The sequence below is a fragment of the Numenius arquata genome, chromosome 8 (assembly GCF_964106895.1).
Source record: "Numenius arquata chromosome 8, bNumArq3.hap1.1, whole genome shotgun sequence".
NCBI classification, from domain to species: domain Eukaryota; kingdom Metazoa; phylum Chordata; class Aves; order Charadriiformes; family Scolopacidae; genus Numenius; species Numenius arquata.
The window spans coordinates 51,047,063-51,066,659 of NC_133583.1; the positions used below are offsets into that span (position 1 = coordinate 51,047,063).

The 19,597-nt window shown below is 50.4% G+C and overlaps 3 protein-coding genes and 7 non-coding genes across 10 annotated transcripts in view; 7 read left to right on the plus strand and 3 right to left on the minus strand.

The window, feature by feature from the left end:
• ARMH1 (armadillo like helical domain containing 1) overlaps positions 1 to 3,599 on the plus strand; it is a 26,448-nt gene extending 22,849 nt beyond the window's left edge. The window contains exon 12 of the mRNA XM_074151270.1: positions 3,479 to 3,599. Coding sequence (XP_074007371.1) covers positions 3,479 to 3,599 — 121 coding nt within the window. The remainder of the gene's footprint in view (positions 1 to 3,478) is intronic.
• KIF2C (kinesin family member 2C) overlaps positions 1 to 6,950 on the minus strand; it is a 17,690-nt gene extending 10,740 nt beyond the window's left edge. The window contains exons 1-8 of the mRNA XM_074151269.1: positions 6,887 to 6,950; positions 6,705 to 6,799; positions 4,812 to 4,916; positions 4,535 to 4,583; positions 2,520 to 2,639; positions 1,644 to 1,760; positions 1,137 to 1,237; positions 794 to 889 (exon numbers count right to left, since the gene is read on the minus strand). Coding sequence (XP_074007370.1) covers positions 794 to 889; positions 1,137 to 1,237; positions 1,644 to 1,760; positions 2,520 to 2,639; positions 4,535 to 4,583; positions 4,812 to 4,916; positions 6,705 to 6,799; positions 6,887 to 6,950 — 747 coding nt within the window. The remainder of the gene's footprint in view (positions 1 to 793; positions 890 to 1,136; positions 1,238 to 1,643; positions 1,761 to 2,519; positions 2,640 to 4,534; positions 4,584 to 4,811; positions 4,917 to 6,704; positions 6,800 to 6,886) is intronic.
• Positions 6,951 to 7,348: 398 nt separating this feature from the next.
• LOC141468076 (U5 spliceosomal RNA) lies at positions 7,349 to 7,463 on the minus strand. The gene has a single exon (XR_012463369.1). It is a non-coding gene; the product is annotated as a U5 spliceosomal RNA (small nuclear RNA).
• Positions 7,464 to 10,341: 2,878 nt separating this feature from the next.
• Positions 10,342 to 10,457, minus strand: LOC141468047 (U5 spliceosomal RNA). The gene has a single exon (XR_012463342.1). It is a non-coding gene; the product is annotated as a U5 spliceosomal RNA (small nuclear RNA).
• A 634-nt stretch (positions 10,458 to 11,091) lies between these two features.
• On the plus strand, positions 11,092 to 16,190 carry RPS8 (ribosomal protein S8). Its single transcript, XM_074151795.1, has 6 exons — positions 11,092 to 11,111; positions 12,014 to 12,120; positions 12,503 to 12,602; positions 13,997 to 14,172; positions 15,079 to 15,208; positions 15,933 to 16,190. Exons 1-6 carry the CDS (start codon positions 11,108 to 11,110, stop codon positions 16,040 to 16,042), a joined length of 627 nt encoding a protein of 208 aa, XP_074007896.1. The 5' UTR covers positions 11,092 to 11,107; the 3' UTR covers positions 16,043 to 16,190.
• On the plus strand, positions 11,858 to 11,942 carry LOC141468051 (small nucleolar RNA SNORD55/SNORD39). Its single transcript, XR_012463346.1, has one exon. It is a non-coding gene; the product is annotated as a small nucleolar RNA SNORD55/SNORD39 (small nucleolar RNA).
• On the plus strand, positions 12,308 to 12,411 carry LOC141468054 (small nucleolar RNA SNORD46). The gene has a single exon (XR_012463349.1). It is a non-coding gene; the product is annotated as a small nucleolar RNA SNORD46 (small nucleolar RNA).
• Positions 14,434 to 14,506, plus strand: LOC141468052 (small nucleolar RNA SNORD38). The gene has a single exon (XR_012463347.1). It is a non-coding gene; the product is annotated as a small nucleolar RNA SNORD38 (small nucleolar RNA).
• On the plus strand, positions 15,646 to 15,717 carry LOC141468053 (small nucleolar RNA SNORD38). The gene has a single exon (XR_012463348.1). It is a non-coding gene; the product is annotated as a small nucleolar RNA SNORD38 (small nucleolar RNA).
• A 481-nt stretch (positions 16,191 to 16,671) lies between the features above and the next one.
• Positions 16,672 to 16,801, plus strand: LOC141468066 (small nucleolar RNA SNORA35). The gene has a single exon (XR_012463360.1). It is a non-coding gene; the product is annotated as a small nucleolar RNA SNORA35 (small nucleolar RNA).
• The last annotated feature ends 2,796 nt before the right edge of the window (positions 16,802 to 19,597 follow it).

Genomic DNA, 19,597 nt, shown 5'->3' on the forward strand with positions numbered 1-19,597 from the left:
AGTTTAGCTATTTGTGCAGGACAGCTACCCATCAGTTGAGTTTGGGAGCCTGCATGTTTCACCAGGTGAGGCAGAAAGCAGAAGACAACAAACTCCTCTTCTATCATGCAGTGATACGTACAAAGCAGCTGTTTCTCAGCCCCGTAGGATGCAGGCACACAAACCACCTGGTGTTCCAAGCTAGTCCACACCTCCTTTTTTTGTTTGAACTTATGTGCTGTCATTTTTCACTAGCCATAACAAGGCCTTTGCTGGATGAGGACTACTTGTTCTCAAGTATTAAACAAGACTACCTCCATAACTGAGCCTAGTCTTTCTAGTTTTTGACCTCTACTTTTGCTTCTCCACTTTTTGACCTAGTTTAAAATTACTTAATGTGACTTCCATATAACACTTTCTGCTATAGGGCAATAGTCTGTTTTAAATTATACCTATATCTACAACAAGCTAAGCTACTATGTAATAGGCTCTGCCATTTAGAAGCTCTGAGAAATACTGATGTTACCACACAAATCTTTACATGACAATTGTTGAAGTGCAAGCTCTTCACTAGTGACACGTGCAAAGTATTGCAAGGCAGCTTAACCCTAAATAAGGGAGGTAAGTGATTTCACTTATACCATAAGTACCATAAAACATATACCACCAGGTACCTCAAGACCACAAAACACTGAGAGGATTTCCAAGGCGCAGTGAAATTAGGCGCACTAAATTGCTCACATGCTAAAACCTTCAGTACAAAATAAAGTAGTCTGTCTACAAGCTGCAGTTAGTAGCCTCAGTATTTACTTACTGGGTCACCTATAGATATTGGCCGGCAGTCTAAAGTTGCTCTGAATTCCTTGATCATTCGTGCAAACTCCCAGTTTGGACAGCTGCTGTCGAATTCCTGCGTGGAAAAGCCATGGATGGTTACAGCAAAAAAGCCCCAGAGCATACTAAACAATCAGCTGTACACCATTAGAACTATTTCATTAAAGGCCACAAGATTCAGAACTTCCCGAATCTAGAATCAATCCATCCTTATGTACAGCTTCATAAGAACAAAGCCTGTCCAAAATGTTTTAGTTTCGACTATTGCGATGCACTACCCTACAGGATTTCCCCCCTTACTGGTGCATTATAGGGTACTCCACCTGTGCATGTTTTGTCCTGATTTCATTCATTTGAGCTCTCTTTTCTTCTCTCTTGTTTTTCATTTTCTCCATCTCTCTCACAAGGTTAGTTCTTCTCCGAACTAGATATAATAAAAAAAATTTTGTATGAAAATTTAATACAAGGTAATGAAGCACAATACAAATATTTCAGCTTTTCCAGATTGCTGACAGACTTACTTGTACAGGAAACAATCTGCAGAAGGACAGTCATTAACTTTGCAGCGCTTCCTTCCCAAACCAGATCTACCTACCGCAGAAACTGCCTAGGAAGCCTCACTACCACTCTGAAGTAAAGGCAGCATTTCTGAGGAGATACTGCTATAACAGAATTACACGTTTGTAACAAAAAAAAACCGCTCAAGATATTCAAGTCTTACTGCCAAAGACCCCTTTTCAAAGCTTTAGCCTCAGCATATACAAAGCAGCAGCCACCTGGTGATGGGTTGCTGACTGGTGAGTCAGTTCTTACCCACTGCTCCCCAGTACCTGGGCTCACTGAAGCGGTCGTTCCGGCAGTGGGCAGATGATCCTCTGTACTGGCATTTCCGTTTGTCAGCAAAGCTTCTGGAGCACAGATCAGCCTGCTAGCCCTGGTTCGACCAGCTGCAGAAAGAAGCCAGACCAAAACCAATAATTAGATTCCAAAGATCAAGAACGGTTTTCTGATTTGTAAAGCCTCACAGACCACAGGCATCCATCAACTCAGATTCTGGATCAGGAGAGAGAAGTAGCTAAAACCTGCAGTAAGTGTGCAAATAATTTTTTTTTTTTTAATCCTTTGCCAATCACCAACTTTTATTCAAAGCTACAAACCAAGGCCACACCGACTAGACAAGAATTTAGTTATCAAACCTCTTATTTCAATGTCTTTGCAGAACTTAATACACAAGGCAACCTCACCTATTCATAGGGTAGGTCTGGTAAAAATAAGTAACTACAGTTTCATAATTCAAGTAGGCCCTAGTTCTTGCCTTATTCAACCAGTTTCAGTAAAACTACTGTCAGTCTAGCTACAGAGTGTCTTGTAAGCAATATTAAGTGACTTCTCTTCCCACTCTAGCTCTGTGAATACCACTTCAGGCTGTTAAGCAGATACCACATCCACCCACATGCACAACCACAGCTCTCTGGCTAATAAAGCACATTATTATTCAACAACATTGTTTCCCAGGTCCTTTGAGAACGCTTTCAGGTAGAAGCCCTGGATATTTGCATAGTGCCAGATCTCTAGGTCTCTCCTGTTTTATATATGAAGGGGTAGTGGTTGCCCTTTCCCCCCGGGGATTTGCATTTTACCTAATTAAATGCATACAAAGCATCTTGCCTCACAGTAAGAATTCACTGGGTTCTTTCTCCACTCACCAGGAACTGACAAATTGCTTCTGGTTTGTGTAGAAGTGCGGGGATCTACCTCCATCTCATTTTCCTGGAGGCGGCACTGAGACTCTGAGATAATAGTCATCCTGGAACGGCCCCGAACAGCTTTGGAAACATGAATTCAAGGTCAGCATCATGCCTCAGATATTCACAAGTAATCGAGTGCTCACAAAGTGCAGAATGGTGGGGAACAAGGTGTGGTTAAAAAGACCATTTCAAGTTCCCTGATGCATTAGCTAAGTGCAGGACAAAGCAACGCAGGTGGGTGAAAAGTGATCATGAAATACAGAAAAGCATGCTACAGAAAAGCAAGCAGTTCCAGTGAATCGCTCTCAGATACCACTAAGGATTCACTAACAGGGCAGTTCCAGAACCTTAATAGCTAGGAAGGAGGCAGTTACGAGTCAGGGAACTGGGGAAATTCTCTGAAGCGTCACTCTTGCAGAGCTGTGTGAATTAACTGTTTGATGGTGACAGCAGTACTGCAATCTGGTCACGAGCAGCTTTATGCCCACCATCACAGCACCTACACACAGTGCACATGGTACACAGTGGAGTGGGAGCTTGATAACACTAAATTCAGCTGAAAGACTCTATATAATCACAACAGCAAATCTTTGGAAAGGCTCCTTTTGAGGGCAGTCTCCATTGTCACACGCCAAGGTATATTTCTTTCTCTGAGACCAAGTCTCTCACAAAGCTGTCTGGGGAAGGGGTTGGACCATACACCTCAATAGACTTATAAAGAAAGCAAATATAAAGAAAGCAAATCTGATACGGGAAAGAAAAAAAAAGTGTGATATGAAAGCTAGAACTACTTTCACCTCCAGCAATCACAAAAATTTATCCAGAATTAGTCACTATGATTTTAAAGGATGTTATATTTTGTCAGCACGACGGTTAACTTCAATTCTGGATCAAATTCCTGGCAACTGTGCCCTGTGAACTGACCTGTCTAGAAACAGTCACAACTTTACCACATCATTTTGCTTGCCCATTCACAAAATTTATGGAGGGTTCCCCAGATTTGAAGAAGATCAGAATGCTCTAGTACAGAACTTTTGACATATTAAGCTTCTTTGACTACTCCTGCCTCTCTAACGCAAGGGGATTTGTACTGTTGGCTTCTGGTACCAGTTTCCCTGTCTTGCATCACATACAGCAAAGAGGCCAGACAGGCTCAGCTGTTTTGTTTACAGCTCAGTTGCATGGAAAAGCACCAGTTCTGGCTAACTATGCATTTTAAGAGAATTATTAAATTCGCAACCTCAGCATCACACAAGTATATTACAAATAGACCTATAATGCTGCCACTTGCAATTCAAAAAGCCAAAAGAGTCAACTAATAAGCTAAAAGAACGCAGGGAGTTTTCTAATTCCTGACACCTCAAGAAAAATAATTCCTTTGCAATCCCACACTCTGACATCTCTATTTTCTCTTCTGGCTCTGCTCAAAACATTGCACTGACACACAATCACTGAGCTATGGCACACCACCTGGCACTTTGCCTGCCTGGTCTGGAACTCTCCAAGGATAAAGCTCTAGTTATTGTCTAGAGGGACTGTTTGAAGAGGAGACATCCATTTGTCACTGCTATTTCTTTCCTGCCCTTTCCAATCTCATTTTGACACTTTTAATCTTAATAACTGCCACTTACCTTTTGTCATTTGTGGCATTTGCAAAACTCCATACGAAACATTAAAACTCACTGGAACAGTAACTGCCTAGTGACATTTAAAGCAGTCTCAAGGAATAACTACAGCAACGCTGCAGAAAAGGGAAGCTCATCAACAAACCCCAGCCCACAGGAACAGGACAGCAATGTGTTAGCAAAGTTTCTGCACTCAAGAGTCCAGAATATTGGTGTGAAATGGTACGCTCTTTATTAGCATTGCCTGAATGAGCAGTCTTATGATGTGCTAAAGTAGAACATTATGGCTACAATGAAAGACCGTCACTGATTCGCAGGGATTTAGCAGAGAGAAGAACATTTTCTCACCTTCCCGTGGAGCAGGAATTTTTGAAAGGCTTGTTCTACCCTTCTGTTTCTGAAAAACAACAAATGCTGTAAGTAATCAGAGTAAGCTGCAAACACCTAGCCCAGCACTTCAAGACAACATGGATACAAGGATTTTTCTGACCAAAGTCTGACTATAAGACAGAAAAGATAAGTTAGAGACCTCAAATTTTAAGACTGAAGGTATTATTTATAACAAGACCTGTGCTGTTGACACTTATATAACTTAGGAGAGACTAGATCCCTTTAAAGCACTTACCTGGACGATTACATTCTCTTGCAAAGGAAGGTTCTCTTTCACATCTACAGCAGGTGGTTCTTCTATTAACTCAGGATTTACTGTTATCACATCATCAAAATCAATCTACAAAAGCAAAGGCAGGATTTTACAGAGTGGAATATTGCTGCTACCGCTTACAGCATTTTTTTTTTTTAATTGACCTTGACTTTCAGTAGCAGCAAACAAACCTGACCCACTAACTGCCAAACATTAAGTTAAAATTGCCTGGAAGGGCAAGACGGTAGTTCATGATCTGTTTGAGTACTCTCATATGCCCAAATATGCTAGAAGAAATGTGCTAGTTGAGCCATTTACCCTCGTCTGCCAAACACCACGCAGCTCTGCAGGTGCCACAGAGCACTTCTGAAGAGATGGACAAAGCACATTTGGCATCAACCGCTTTAATCTCTTACTGCTAATCTCAGTAAGTCACATCTGTTCTGTGACTTCTGTGCTAGGAGAGCATTAAGTGTTTTCTGCGTGACTGTGCTTACTGAAATAAACTTCCAAGAGCTGCTTACGCTTTGGGAAATGAAGGATCCATCATTTAATCCAGAAGTCAATTCACCTGCATTTTTTTCACTTGTTGTTGAAGCCATTTCATCTAGGGCCAGCTACAGCCTCCTGCCTGACCCTCCAGTGAAGTCATAATCCTGCCTTCAGCACGTTCTACGGCACGGTGGTGCAGGCAGCTGCAGGGCTGGGGGAGCAACACCAAGGGCAGGCAGCCAAGGACAGGCTCCAGCACAAAACACAACATCTCAGTTCAGTTTTTCAAACTGAATGCCACACAAGAGTTTGAAAGCACGTGTACCTGAACCCTGATATCACAGCAGCTTGTGCTGGAATTCACCTGACAAAGCAACACAAGCTCCAGGAAGTTCTTGAGCTCTCAATTAACTTTTAAATTCCTTAAATGAATTAAGAGTCCATTAAAAGAGCAAAAACAAGTAGGTGAGCCTCTGTAAAATGTGGAGATACAAGATTCTAATGTAAGAGACGTAATTATAACATTTTATTTGTATGGAATCTGTAAGCATCTAATTGGAACGTTAATTAGCTCAGAAACATCTATGTGGACAGTATAATATATAAATATAAATAAGTGTATATAGATTGTGTATAAATAAGTGTATAGAAAACATGCTAGATGTTGAAGCACCATAAATATTTAATATCATAACCCATACATGCAATTTAGCTGGCAGTTATAGCTAAATCTGCACATTTCGCATATTTGACTGCGGCATGAACATGAACAATATAGGATCTACTTTCAAAGAACCCGTCAATGGCAACTTTAAGACTTTAACTAAACTCTACAGCATATGTTTCCAGAGAAGCCAGCAGGACAAGCACGTTTGCTCAGTTACCAAAGGAGATTTTGTTAAGTGTCAGGATTTCAGCCACATCAACCTCAAATACCCCAGACTCTCCCCACCCCAATCTCGCCTCTCACAATATTTATTTTACACTGGCGCAGAGATTCAGGAAATCAACCTCAGCCCTCTTCACGTGGCACGCTGAGTCTTAAGGAAAGCCTGACCTGTAGGAGCCATGAAAAGCCAGCAGCCAGCCCCCACAGCTGGGGAAACGGGGACTTCGGGGCACTCAAAGCCAGCCCCCAGCGTAAGGGGGAGACCCAGCACCCCCTTGTTCGCCCCAAGAGGTTGAGCGCCCTAACTTGGCTCTGCTCTGCTCCAGCCGCTTTGCCTTCTTACCTTCACACAGCTATTTCATTGCTTTAACGATGCAGAATGTTAAAGGAGCGCAGAACTGAAGCAGCTGCCCGCCCTAGGTGAGGGGTGTGTAACCCCCCTGGGCTGCGGCCCGAGCAGAGCCGGGGAGGAGACCTGGGAGGCCCACACTCACCTCCTTCCCCTTGACGGCGCTGCCCTCGAACCACTCCACCGCCACGGAGGACTGCTCCATGTCCACCGTCTTCACCGTCGCCTTTTGGATCAAGCCTGGAAGAGGCCGGCGTTAAGACCAGACCCGGCCCAACCGCCCCGCGAGGCCGAGGACCCCCCCCACCGTCCCCCCAGCCCCCTCACCGCTGCTCCGCTGAATGTTAATGACGCTGCCAGGGAAGATGTGGCGGTAGAGACGGGAGTCCATGGTGGCTCGGCGGCGGCCTAGCCTCCCGTCCCGGCAGCTGAACCCCAGCCCGGCCAACCGCCGCCTGTTTAAACCCCGCGCGCAGCCGTGCCGCGGGGCCTACCGGGAAAGCACGTTGGGCGGGACTACACCTCCCGGCACGCTCTGCGCACGCGGCCGCCTACAACTCCCGGCGTGCCCCGGGAGGCGTTACCAGACGGCGGGGAAGGCCGCTTGGGGGCGAAGGGCACGCCGGAAGTTGTAATTCGGCCCCGCTAGGAGACGGCGGAAGAGTGGGCGGAGCTACGGGCGGGGCCACAGGGGGGCGGGGCCACCGGCAGCACCTAAGGAACGCGGGAACGGCACGCAGCCATTTCTCAGAGTCTTTAGTTTGTCTATTTTTAACCAGAAAAAGGGGTAGCTCCACCGAAATGGAGCCTCAAAAAATTTCTCGACACTCGTGCCTGTTCCTCTCCACGGAAATCTTTAGTAAAAGGCGAAAGATTTATACGATCTGAAGAGAAACCAGAGTATACTCGTTCTTTCGCCCCCGGCAGGCCGCCCGCCTGCCCCGCGCCACCGTAGTCACGGCGACCAGCTCCCCCCGCCCCCCGCTCGCCCCCGGTCCCGTGGGCCCAGCCCGGCCCCACCGCTGGGGACACCGCTGGGCACCGGCTCCGTCGACCCAGACCGTACGAACCGGCCGCGTCGGCGGACATCAACGGGGCCGGGGCGGGGCGGCCGCGGTGCTCCCTGGGTATGCAAATCAGCCGAATGCTAATGAACACATCTTAATGAGGCGGGGCAAGGGTGGAGAGGGCCGCCGTACGGGTTCAGCTCTGCCGCCGATGCCAGCTCCCCCCAGCCTAAACGGGGCTTGTGGCTCCCTGTCCTAGCTCGGCCCCAGCCGGCAACCGGGACCGCCCAGCCACCCTCCCCCTCCCCCCCCGCCGGCGGGATGCGGAACGAATCGGGAAAAATGAGGAAAACTTGTGGATTGAGATAAAGGCCGTTTAATAAGTCAAGCAAAAGCCGCGGGCAAGGAAAGCAAACCCAGGAATTCCCAGAATCACGCAATGGTTGGGGCTGGAAGGGACCTTAAAGATCATCTGGTTCCAACCCCCCTGCCCTGGGCAGGGACACCTCCCACCAGAGCAGGTTGATCAGAGCCCCATCCAGCCTGGCCTTGAACACCTCCAGGGATGGGGCATCCACACCTTCTCTGGGCAACCTGTTCCAGTGTCTCACCACCCTCACAGTAAAGAATTTCTTCCTAATTTCCCTGGTTTGAGCGACACAGGACTAACTTCTCTTCTAATGCTTGGGGAAACCGCACTTTTAGAAGACTCTGGTACCTGAATTTGTGAATATATTTACTTTATCGCCAGCCAGGCTCTGCGGGGCTCAAGGTCTCGGTGTTTTCAAGCCTTGCCAGGGGCAGGGATGGGGAGGAGCGAGACCCGGGCACTCGACCCAGGCTGGCCGACAGGACGATTTCACGCCATGAACGTCACATTCAATATAAATTAGAAAAGTTTGCTGCGTAGCTCTCTCCCCCCTGATGACAGCGGTCCTGAGAGCTCCTTGCCCCGGTGCCGGACCCCTGAGCCCTTCCCTTCCTCCCGAAGCCACAGCGCTGGCAGCGTCCGACGTCTGCTGTCCCTGCCGGGGGTGCACAGCCTCCTGCTGATAGAACGGGCTGAGTAGAATCCACGTATATTTTATACTGGTATCGGGATCAATAATGGTTCTTCAGTATTATTGTTAATTATTTAGTCTTATCCTATCAAATTTATTGATATTTCAACCCTCGGGTTTCCTTGTTTTCCCTGATTCCCTTTCCCGGGTGGGGAGGGGTCATTGGGTGACAGAATAATTGTCTAAACAACAATGAAGTGTCGTGGGTTTCTCAAACCATGACCTACCACCTAACCTAAATCTCCCCTCTTTCAGTTTAAAACTGTCACCCCTTGTCCTGTCACAATTCTCCCTGACAGAGTCCCTCCTCATCTTTCCTGTAGGCCCCCTTGAGGTACCGGAAGAGGTATAAGGTCCCCCTTCTTTTCTCCAGGCTGAACAACCCAAACTTTCTCAGCCTGTCTTCATAGGAGAGGTGCTCCAGCCCTCTGATCATCTTCATGGCCCTCTGCTGGACCCATTCCAACAGGTCCATGTCCTTCCTGTGTTGAGGACTCCACAGCTGGATGCAGTACTGCAGGTGGGGTCTCACCAGAGTGGAGTAGAGGGGCAGAATCACCTCCCTCTACTTGCTGGCCACACTTCTTTTGATGCGGCCCAGGATGCGGTTGGCTTTCTGGGCTCAAGTGCACATTGTTGGCTCATGTCCAGCTTTTCATCCACCAACACCCCCAAGTCCTTCTCCTCAGGGCTGGTGTCCAGTCATTCTCTACCCAACCTGTATTTGTGCCTGGGATTGCCATGACCCAGGTGTAGGACTTCGCACTTGGCCTGGCTGAACTTCATGAGGTTCAACCAGGCCCACCTCTCAAGCCTGTCCAGGTCCTTCTGGATGGGATCCCTTCCCTCCAGCGTGTTGACTGCGCCACACAGCTTGGTGTCATCGGCAAACTTGCCGAGGGTGCACTCTATCCCACTGTCCACGTCACCAACAAATATGTTAAACAGCACTGGTCCCAGTACTGACCCCTGAGGAACACTACTCATCACTGGCTTCTGCTTGGACATTAAGCCGTTGACCTCAACCCTTTGCATGTGACCATCCAGCCAGTTCCTTATCCACTGAGTGGTTCATGCATCAAATCCATGACTTTCCAATTTTAAGACCAGGATGTCGTGTGGGACAGTGTCAAACACTTTGCATAAGTCCAGGTAGATGATGTCTGATGCTCTGCCCTTATCTACCAATGCCATGACAATATTGTAAAAGGCCACCAAATTTGTCAGGCCTGACTGGCCCTTGGTGAAGCCATGTTGGCTGTCACCAATCACCTCCTTGTTTTCCATGAGGTTCCAGAAGGATCTGCTCCATGATCTTGCTGGGCACAGAGGTGAGACTGAACCGCCTGTAGTTCCCTGGGTCTTCCTTTTTTCCCTTTTTGAAAATGGCGGTTATGTTTCGCCTTTAGTATGGTATGGAACATCCCTTTGGGCAGCTCGTCCCATCTGTGCTCCCTGTCAGCTTCTGAAAAAGTCCTTGATTAACGTAACCACCGGGGCAACTGGAAGGGTAAATTCGTGAGTTGAGATAAAAACAGTTTAATAGTTGGAAAAACATTAGTTAAAGAGGGTCAGTTGCAGCTGCGCCCTCTCCCAGCTCCTTGAGCCCCACACCCAGCACATTACCGGGGCAAGGGACCACTTAATGAGTCCTGAGCTGAACATTTCACTCTCGAACACTATATTTTGCTCTCTTTTTTACCAGAAAAGTGGTAGCTCTACCAAAGTAGAGCCTCAAAAAAATTCAAAGACACTCGTGCTTGTTCCTCTCCACGGAAATCTTTAGTAAAAGGCGAAAGATTTATACGCTCTGAAGAGAAACCAGAGTATACCTTGCGGTTTTCGAGCACACACCCCCCTCCCCCCGTTGTCCCCCCGTAGCACACGGCGACCCCCAGCGCTCCCGCCCGACCCCCGCCGTCCCAAAGCCGCACACGGCCACGGCCACGGCTACGGCCCACCCCCGGTTGCGGCCGAGTAGCGGCGGCGGCGGCGGCGGCGGCCAGCTCTACCGGTGCCGCGCCGCCGGTCCGCAGTGCACCCCGGGTATACAAATGAGCCAAAGTCTAATTAGCCTTATGCTAATGAGGCGCCGGCAGCGCCGAGCACGGCTGTAGTGCTAGAGCGGGGGGGCGCCCGTCCGTCGTCGCCGCCGCGGGGTGCCGGGCCCTGGGCCCTGTCCGGAGCCGTTGGTGAGGTGCGTCCCTGAGGCAATCAAACCCTGACAATGCTCCCGCCGTTCCGTCCCGGGGCCGCCGGTGCCCCGGTAGAGCAGCCCCGGCGGCGAGACCCGCCGAGGCTCGGCCCCGGCGGCGCCCCCCCCACCATCGCCCGCCGCTTCCCCTCAGCCCCGCCGCGTCGCCAGGCAACGGCGCGCGCCCGGCGCCGGCGGCGCGGTGACGCCACGGCCTCGCGAGAGCTCGCCCCGCCAAACCGCCCCGTGAGGCTCCGCCCCCTCCTCTTTCCGCCAGTGCAGCACCATGGGTGAGTGGGGACGGCGCCGGGCCCGGCCTCCATCCGCCGCCATCCGCCTGCCGCGCCGCCGCTTCTCGCCCCTGTCCTTCACCGGGTGACGGCGGGGGGTGCCGCCAGCCCGCACCGCCCGCCATTGGGGGCGGCCGCGACGGCGCCGAGCTGCTGGCGGGGGGGGGAGGGTGCCTAGGCCCAACATGGCGGCGGGTGTGGGGGGGCGGGTGGCCTCGCCTTGCTTCTCGTCGCTGCAGGCCTCCGCCGCTGGGCTCGCTGTCCGTGGCGCTGGGGCCGCAGTGGTCGGGGGCTGTGGAGGGAGCGTTTCCTGCAGGGAACCCCGGGGATAAGGTGGGACGGCTTTCCTAGGGGACCCAGCAAGAGGGGTGGGAGGCGGCCCTGTACCTAAGCTCGTTGGTGGGGCTTTTAGGGGAAAGAGGAGAAGGGGTACGATGGGGAGATAGTCCTTATGGGGGACCCAGCACCCGGGTAGGAGAAGGGCGTTTGTGTTGGGATGTTTTGCAAGGGCCCAGCGGACGGGTGGGATGGGGGTTCCTTTCCATAGGATCTACCAGATCCAAAGGATAACGCAGGGTGTCTCCCGTAGGGTACCTGGCAGCTTGGGATGGGGGCACTTCCCACAGGCTGCCCAGCACATGAGGTAGGTTGGGAGGCTGCTTTCCGAAGGGGATGCCTGTCCGTCAGGCACGGTGGAGGGAGTCTGCCTGCTTTGTGCAGCCCTGCTGGAGGGGAGGAGGCGGATCTGAGTATCAATGATGAAGCTTCTCTGACTGCTGCATAAGGCTGAGTGCACTGTGCGGATACCAACCTTGGAGAGCTGAGGACTCAGAGCCGTGCCCTTGCCGTGGTCAGGTGGGCTCCATGCCATCCTCTGACAGCACTGCTCCTTCTCCATGTAGGTATCTCCAGGGACAACTGGCACAAGCGTCGCAAGACTGGGGGCAAGAGGAAGCCCTACCACAAGAAGAGGAAGTATGAGCTGGGGCGACCTCCTGCCAACACGAAGGTGGGTGATTTGCAGAGGGTGGCCAGTAGCTGTGTTTTCATACTCTGGTTGCTGGTTGTGTGCTGTTAAGAGTTTTAAATACTTGCTGTATTTTGTGAGCACTTAAATACCCATCGCTGCTTCTTTAAAAGGGGGTATTTTCTCCTATGCCTACGGGAAGCAGTGACAGGTTTTTGTAATAAGAGGCGATTGGAGTGATGAAATTTTCACCTTAGGTAGATGCAACAGACCGTTTTGGTCACTCATTGTGTCTGCCGATGCTGGGGTTTGTCATAGTTACACTGACCACATTGCCTTTAAGCTTTGGAGCTGTCTGGGCTCCTGCGGGAGGTACACGGCGTTCCAGCACCAGCAACACCCTGGTGTTTGTTTCTGACCATAGATTGGCCCACGCCGAATTCATACAGTGAGGGTTCGTGGTGGAAATAAGAAGTACCGTGCCCTTCGCTTGGACGTTGGCAACTTCTCCTGGGGATCGGAATGTAAGTACATCGTCAGGGCAAAGTCTTTTACAGCCGTGCTGGTCCCGGGTGCTGCTACAGGGCAGTGGGATGATGATGCAAGCGTGGATTTGTAGGCTGGGTCTGAACATCGTGGAGCTTGCAGCGCTGGGTCTGAAGCAGCATGCATAGTGATGAGAACTTTGACCTTACGTGGCCTTAGGAGACTTGAATGTCTGCTAAGCTCACAGTGATTGGAGTGTCATAGTTACCCTGAGTGACATGCTCGCGTTAACCTTTTTACTGGGGGAGCACTGCAGAAGGCAAAAAAAAAAATCCCCTAAATACAGGTGGTTCTTCATAAATGCAACTTCTTCTGTTTATTAATGAACCTTAGGAAAAGTTAGGCGGTTCTGCACAAGAGAGAAAGGTGTTGAGGGTTTTGTCCTGGGGCCAGGCCTCCTCAGCAGAATCCTGGCATTTGCAGTCCGCTTCACACTCCCACTCTGCTAAGCAAAAGCAGGAAGCACGGAAGCGAGAGGGGAGTCTATAGCGTTTTCCCTGAGCAAGGTGGGCTTTCTCCAAATTGCAAATTGAAAACCATATAACTTGAGCCCAGGTTACTCAGCACAATGGTAAAACCAGCAGCTAGTAAGGGGGTGTTTCTGTGGCCACCTAGGTGGGAGGGAGGAAGGAAGGAAGGACACTTTTTCTCCTCAGTGATCCCAGAGCGTTGTCCATGCTGTGGTACGTGCTGTCGTTCGTAGGCAGTATGACGGAAGCGAAGGGACTGAGCGTGCCCTGCAGAGCAAGGGTGAGTTATCTCAGTGAAGAGGAGAACACTTGTCTTGCGCTTGGCCTTTGCATACATGGCAGGCTGTGTCTCCAGGGCAGCTAGCTGCTGACCAGTCAATTCTAGTGGCTAAGACTGAATGCTTCAGGTGGGTCTTGAGGGGTGAAAACACCAGCTTCCCCTCTCAATTTACTCATAAACCTTCATCCTATAAAAATGATTTATAGGATGTGTTGCAGAGCGGTCCCGTTCAACACAGCTTAATTCAGTAACTCTAGGAAGTACATACAGGATCGAGCCTTGTGTGCAATGTTAGTTGGTATCTGCTGAGATATCTTCCAATCGAGAAATCTTTCAGCATTGCTGTTTTTTTGAGATGATTTCCAGCAAAACCACAGATTGCAGTTTTTCACCTGGAGTGAATCAGTTTCTAGGTGTAGGCTTCTGACCTAGCAACATAAGGTTGGACTGCTGAAAAATAGATGCATGTCTTAATTAAATTTAATTCAGTGCCAGGAAAGCTGGAGGACATTTGATGGAGTGACGAGTGTGAGATGATTTGAGGGTATGGGTGAAATGCTGTGGACTGTGATCTCAGTTGTCTGATCCCTGTAGGTTTGAAATCATACTCTTCTTTTGAAAGGCTGCACTCGCAAGACCAGAATCATTGATGTCGTCTACAACGCTTCCAACAACGAACTGGTGCGGACAAAGACCCTGGTGAAGAATTGCATCGTCCTCATTGACAGCACCCCGTACCGGCAGTGGTATGAAGCCCACTATGCTTTGCCCCTCGGACGCAAGAAGGGCGCCAAACTGGTACGTGTGGGGTTGTCGTTGTCATTTTGACTCCTTGAGGAGTAGAGTCTGCCCTGCTAGAGGCAGTCAGCCATTGGGAGCGGGCAGTGCCTGCCAGAAGAGGGCTGAGTACCCATCAGTGATAACGTTGGTTATGTGGGCTGCATTCCTGTCAGCTCCCAGGATGAGTCTGGCTCTGTTAGTGGAGTTCTCAGTACCATGGAGCGCTCTGAGGCATCGCACCTGTTTGCGCACAAGGACCTGCCTGTCGATCTCTTTGGTCTTCTAATGATGATACCTTTGTCCAGTTCTGCTACTGAATGGAGAGTGATGACACATTATGATGCTGAGGAAGACTTTGCAGGTCAGGTCCTTGTGCTGGGGAATGATTGCTTTGATGAGAACCTTGTGAATTGCCTTTAATTTTGTTTCATATCCAAACCCCAGACTGCAAGAAGGTGTTTAAACCTCTGCGTGTAGTTTAAGGTTGTCCCCTTGCATTAGAAACAAAGCTCTTCTGGCTGAGTACTGTGCAGTTCAGAAGCGCAGGGAGAGCTCGTAACCTGTCTGCCAGGGCTTGCACCGTGCCCAGGTGCTCATTATGTCTGGAGGGGGAAGGAGTATTCACCTTTTTGGAGGAGGACTAATTCAAGGAGGAAACCTTTGCAGTTTCATTTGTCTAAGAGCGCCCTTCCCTAGGGCACCGTGCTTTGTTGTCAGCAGTGACTCTAGTTAGCAACGCCGCATTTCTTGGCCTCAAAAGTGAAACAGCGCCTGGTTCTGTGAGGTTGAAGTATGGAAGGTATGACTTGGGAAACACAGAGCACTGAGAATACAAGCATCTCCTTGATGGTCGTGGAGACCACCTGCGTTAGCAGAAGGTGGCCGTATGCTTAACCACGTCTTCGCTTATGGTCTTGTTTTTAGACTCCTGAAGAGGAGGAAATATTGAACAAGAAGCGTTCAAAGAAGATCCAGAAAAAATATGATGAGCGAAAGAAGAATGCCAAGATAGCAAGTATTCTTGAGGAGCAGTTCCAGCAAGGAAAGCTACTTGGTGAGTCCCTGGCAGCATTGATGTGGGTGGGGATAAGGGAGTCGGGATGAAAACAGGGTGCCAGAGCAGATTTTATTCTTGGTCTTGGGATCATTTGAAGTTCTACTCGCTGTGATGAAGTTAACTGCAGGGTGAAAGCGATGGGGTGTTCTCCACATCTACAGGATTGTAAATATAACTTCTTTTATCTTCTCTGGAGTTACCCTGCTTCAGGCAGGAAGGGGAAATCTATTTCTGGAGCTTGAATTGGTACATGTCCCAGCCAGGCTCCTGGAGTTGAGCATTCCTGGTCGACCTTTGAGAAAAATAATGGGGCTCAAGACTTAAAAAGCGAGTAAAGGCCCATGGGCTGCACTGTGTGTCAGAAAAATGTCCTACAAACACGCAACAGCTGTGGCCAGTTTCAAGTTCTGGGGAATAGTTCAGTGTTCTGAAGTCTTCTGGTGATGAGACCTTTGTCCAGTTCTGCTACTGAATTTAAACGATGACAGTTTGGAGATCTGAAGAGGACTTCATTAGGGACTCAGTCCAGCAGAGCAGGTGACAGAGTACGGTGCCTGAGGGGGAGGTGCTGAAGCCAGCACGTAAACTGGTGTATCTGTTACTGGTAATTTGCTCCTCCCTACGTTTGCAGAGAGGCTGCCTGCAGTGTTTATTTCACTTGGTGTATGTACTGGGGTGGTGAGTTATTCAACTTCTTTAACTGGATGACTTCTCCTTGCAGCCTGCATTGCCTCCAGACCTGGACAGTGTGGCCGAGCCGATGGCTATGTGTTGGAAGGCAAGGAATTAGAGTTCTACCTGAGGAAGATCAAGGCCAGAAAAGGCAAATGAGTAAAAACTATTCTGCTGAGAGCACGAATAAAACCCAGAGTCTATTACGGGAAAGGGGTTGTGTGCTCATTTGTGTGTGCGCGGCAGCGGGGGGGCTTGTGTAGCTCCTCCTGCCTGTAAAATGTGAAGGAAGAAAGATGTCTCCTGCAATCTCTGCGCTCTTCTGCGTCTTCAGGCAAGCTCTGACCCTGCATGCTCTTGACTAAAGCATCTCCCTGGGTTCTAAGACAGTGACCTAGTGGACCGAGTGGGTGTGGAAGAGAGTTGTCAGACTTGGCTCAAGAGGAGAATTTCCAGTACTGGAAACCTGTGAGCAGGAGGAAGGTGCAAATGTCCACCCCTATTAAGATTACTGGCTTTAGGGGAGCTGCTGGCCTCTGGCTGGGCGCGTCCCCCCTTTTCCTGTTGGTGCATTGGGTCAGCACAAGCTGCGTTTGGGGTCTCGGAGTGAGGTCAGCGGGGAAAGGGGTCTCCTACACCTCCAGCCTCTGCAGCTGGTACCTCCTGCTCTGCTTTCCAGATGCCACGTCCTCTGGTTCGGGCCAGCAGGCACTTCTGCCATTGCTTGGTGTTTCCTGCCTGCTTGTATGATTGTCTTCAGGGTCTGGTTATCTCTTAAGTAAATTTGGCTGCACTGGTCGTTGACCAGCTGGTCTTTCCCTGACCTCCTTGGTATCATTCCAGTGCGAGAGAAATTCCTTCTAGCAGAAGGGCCGGGCTCTTGTCATGGTCTGTCCCTTTCGAAAGCTGGGTACAAACTCCAGCTTTCTGCCCTGTCCCTTGTGATGGGACTAGAGAGCCACGATGAACAAAAGCTTTTCTGCATGTTTTGGGGGCATGAGATGTTTCTTGGGGCTGCTGTCTTCAAAGAAAGCCAGCGTGGTGGATCTCTGCACCTAGTTGCCAAATGCCCTGTGCAGGTATTGGGGTGAAGTTCAGAGCCCAGCTAAGGGCTGGTCCCAGCGCTGTGGGAGACCCAGACTCACACACCACATAGAATGTGTTGGGTTGGAAGAGACCTTTTGAAGGTCATCTAGTCCAACCCTCCTGCAGTAAGCAAGGGCATCTTCAACAAGGTCAGATTGCTCAGAGCCTCATCAAGCCTGATGTTGAATGTCTTCAGGGATGGGGTCTCCAGCACCTCTGTGGGAACCTGTTCCAGTGTCTCACCACCCTCATTGTAAAGAACTTCGTCCTAATGTCTAATTTAAACCTACCCTGCTCTAGTTTAAAACCATTGCCCCTTGTCCTGTCACAACATGCCTTTGCAAATGGTCCTTCCCCATCTCTCCTGTAGTCCCTTTCAGGTACTGGAACGTGGCTATAAGGTCTCCCCAGAGCCTTCTCCAGGCTGAGCAGCCCTAACTCTCTCAGCCTGTCCTCATAGGAGAGGTTGCTCAGCCCTCTGATCATCTTTGTGGCTCTTGCTGGATCTGTTCCAACAGGCCCATGTCCTTGTGCTGAGGGCTCCAGAGCTGGATGCAGTACTACAGGTGGGGTCTCACCAGAGCAGAGTAGAGGAGAAACACCTCTCTCGATCTGCTAGCCACACTTCTGATGCAGCCTGGCATGCAGTTGGCCGCCTAGGCTCAAGTGCACATTGTTGGCTGATGTCCAGCTTTTCATCCACCAGTACCCCAAAGTCTTTTTCCACAGGCCTGCTCTCTCACATCATCCCCCAGCCTGTATTGATGTCCACGGCAAGTGGACACGCTGCAGGTTTCACCCCACTTGTGTATTTTTACAAAAGCCTCATTTTACTCATGGGAGTACTCTGGTGCCAGGCAGGCTACCTACAGCCCCAGCTTCACCATTAGCTCTGAAGGAGATGGTCTGTGCTCATCTTGCCCCAAACAGGGCTGTGGCAAGACCCATGTCTCTAGTGTCCCAATGTGGACCATCTGCCCCACCAATAACTCGTGCTTGATATTTTTAAGTTCTTCCTGTGATGCTGTGACCCAGCTGCTGTGGGTGGCAGCAGGAGATGCTAACGGGCCCAGGTGCCCATGGTGGTGTGGGCTCATCCTACCTTGTTGGCAGAGAGCTGAGGATGGATATGTGCCACAGAAGAAGGGACACCCCAACCACGTCAGATGATGGTACCTCTTACCTGGATGGTTGCAGCAGCAGGGTTGTACCGTGTTGGGTGTGCATTGGCGCTGCCACGGCCAGCTGGGTGCCGCTAGCCATGCTCCTGGAGTCCCTGGCAGCGGGACCTGGGCTGGGCGGGGACGTTTGCACAAGCACATTCCTTCTCCATAGTGATCTGAGGTAAACTTTCCCTGCTCTCCAGCAACGCCTTGTTTTCCAGAGGTGGGGTGAAGGCGATAAAGGGTACTTGGGAGGGATGTGTCACGGCTGCTTCCTCCGAGTGCCTTTCTTCTCACCCTCTGCAGAGTGCAAACAGGATCCACAGGGTGTTTCTGGGGGACTTTGTCCGGATGGAGAAACTGAGCGAGTGACGGAGCGAGTATCAGCTTGGTGTCAGAGCAGGAGCTGTAAACCCGGCCCCTGATGAGCAGGATTATGAGCTAATTCATCAACGCATGCTGCTCGTGAAGTTATTGCTCTGGACAAACGCGGCTGCCAAGGGCAACAGCCCCTGGGAACGAAGGTGGTACCTATCGCCCACCGCAGCCATGCTGTAGGTGTGACATGGGAACGGGACGGTGGCAGCCAGCCAGGGGCGTGTGGCACCTGGCTCCCACGGTGGCACGGGCTGCGGGACCTCACGCGGCTCGGCCGCAGGACGTGTGGTTTCTGGTCTGACCTTGGCATAGCCCCGTGGGCGGGAGGAGGCAAACCTGCCACGCGCTGAGCCTGGAAGCGATGGGCAGGGGCTGGAGTTAAGCACAGCTTTAGTCTGGCCAGCTTTAGGAGGTGCCAAAGCCTGGTCTGATGACCTTACCCATTTCTGCAGATAAGTGAGAGGGCTGAATTTCAAAAAAAAAAAAAAGGCTACTTTTCATACGATAAGCAACCAGCAGCATAACCCAAGTGAGGTCACGCGTCACCCTGAGTGCTGCTCCTTGCTGCTGAGCGTCGCTCCCAGCTCCACGCGGTATTAACTTTGGGGTATTTTCAGAAAACGACCTCGTGGTTACGCTTTAACAGGCCCAGCAGGGGAGGAGAGCGGGGCTGTCTTGCTGGGGGAAGACAGGACCTTTAAAGGAAAGGTGGCTTTGGGAAAGGGGGGCTTGCAGGACAGGGAACTTTTTAATAGCTCTGGTAATATTCTCAGGGGAAACACACATGTTTGAGTGCAGGAATCTTCTACAGAGGCTAAAAGCATCTTTGGGGGGTTTTTTTCTGGCTGTATCACTTGGTCTAATACCCCACAACCGTCACTGGTGTCAGTCCACGGGAGTGTGCCCTTTGTGTCCCAGGAGAATGTGGACGCTCCTTGCCAAAATCTAAATTCACCTGCTTTTTGGGTAAATGCGATGTCCCTGCTGCCTCACTGCTGGGGATGATTTGCACCGACAAGGAAGAACCTCAAAGCTGAGGCTGGCAATAGCTTTATTAATATTGAGGGGACATCTCCATCACAGTGTT

Bases quoted from the DNA above. Each gene is read 5' to 3' on its own strand.
- RPS8 (XM_074151795.1), top strand. The intron at 14,173-15,078 runs GTACGTGTGGGG...TCTTGTTTTTAG, and splicing joins GCAAGAAGGGCGCCAAACTG to ACTCCTGAAGAGGAGGAAAT. The intron at 15,209-15,932 runs GTGAGTCCCTGG...TTCTCCTTGCAG, and splicing joins CCAGCAAGGAAAGCTACTTG to CCTGCATTGCCTCCAGACCT.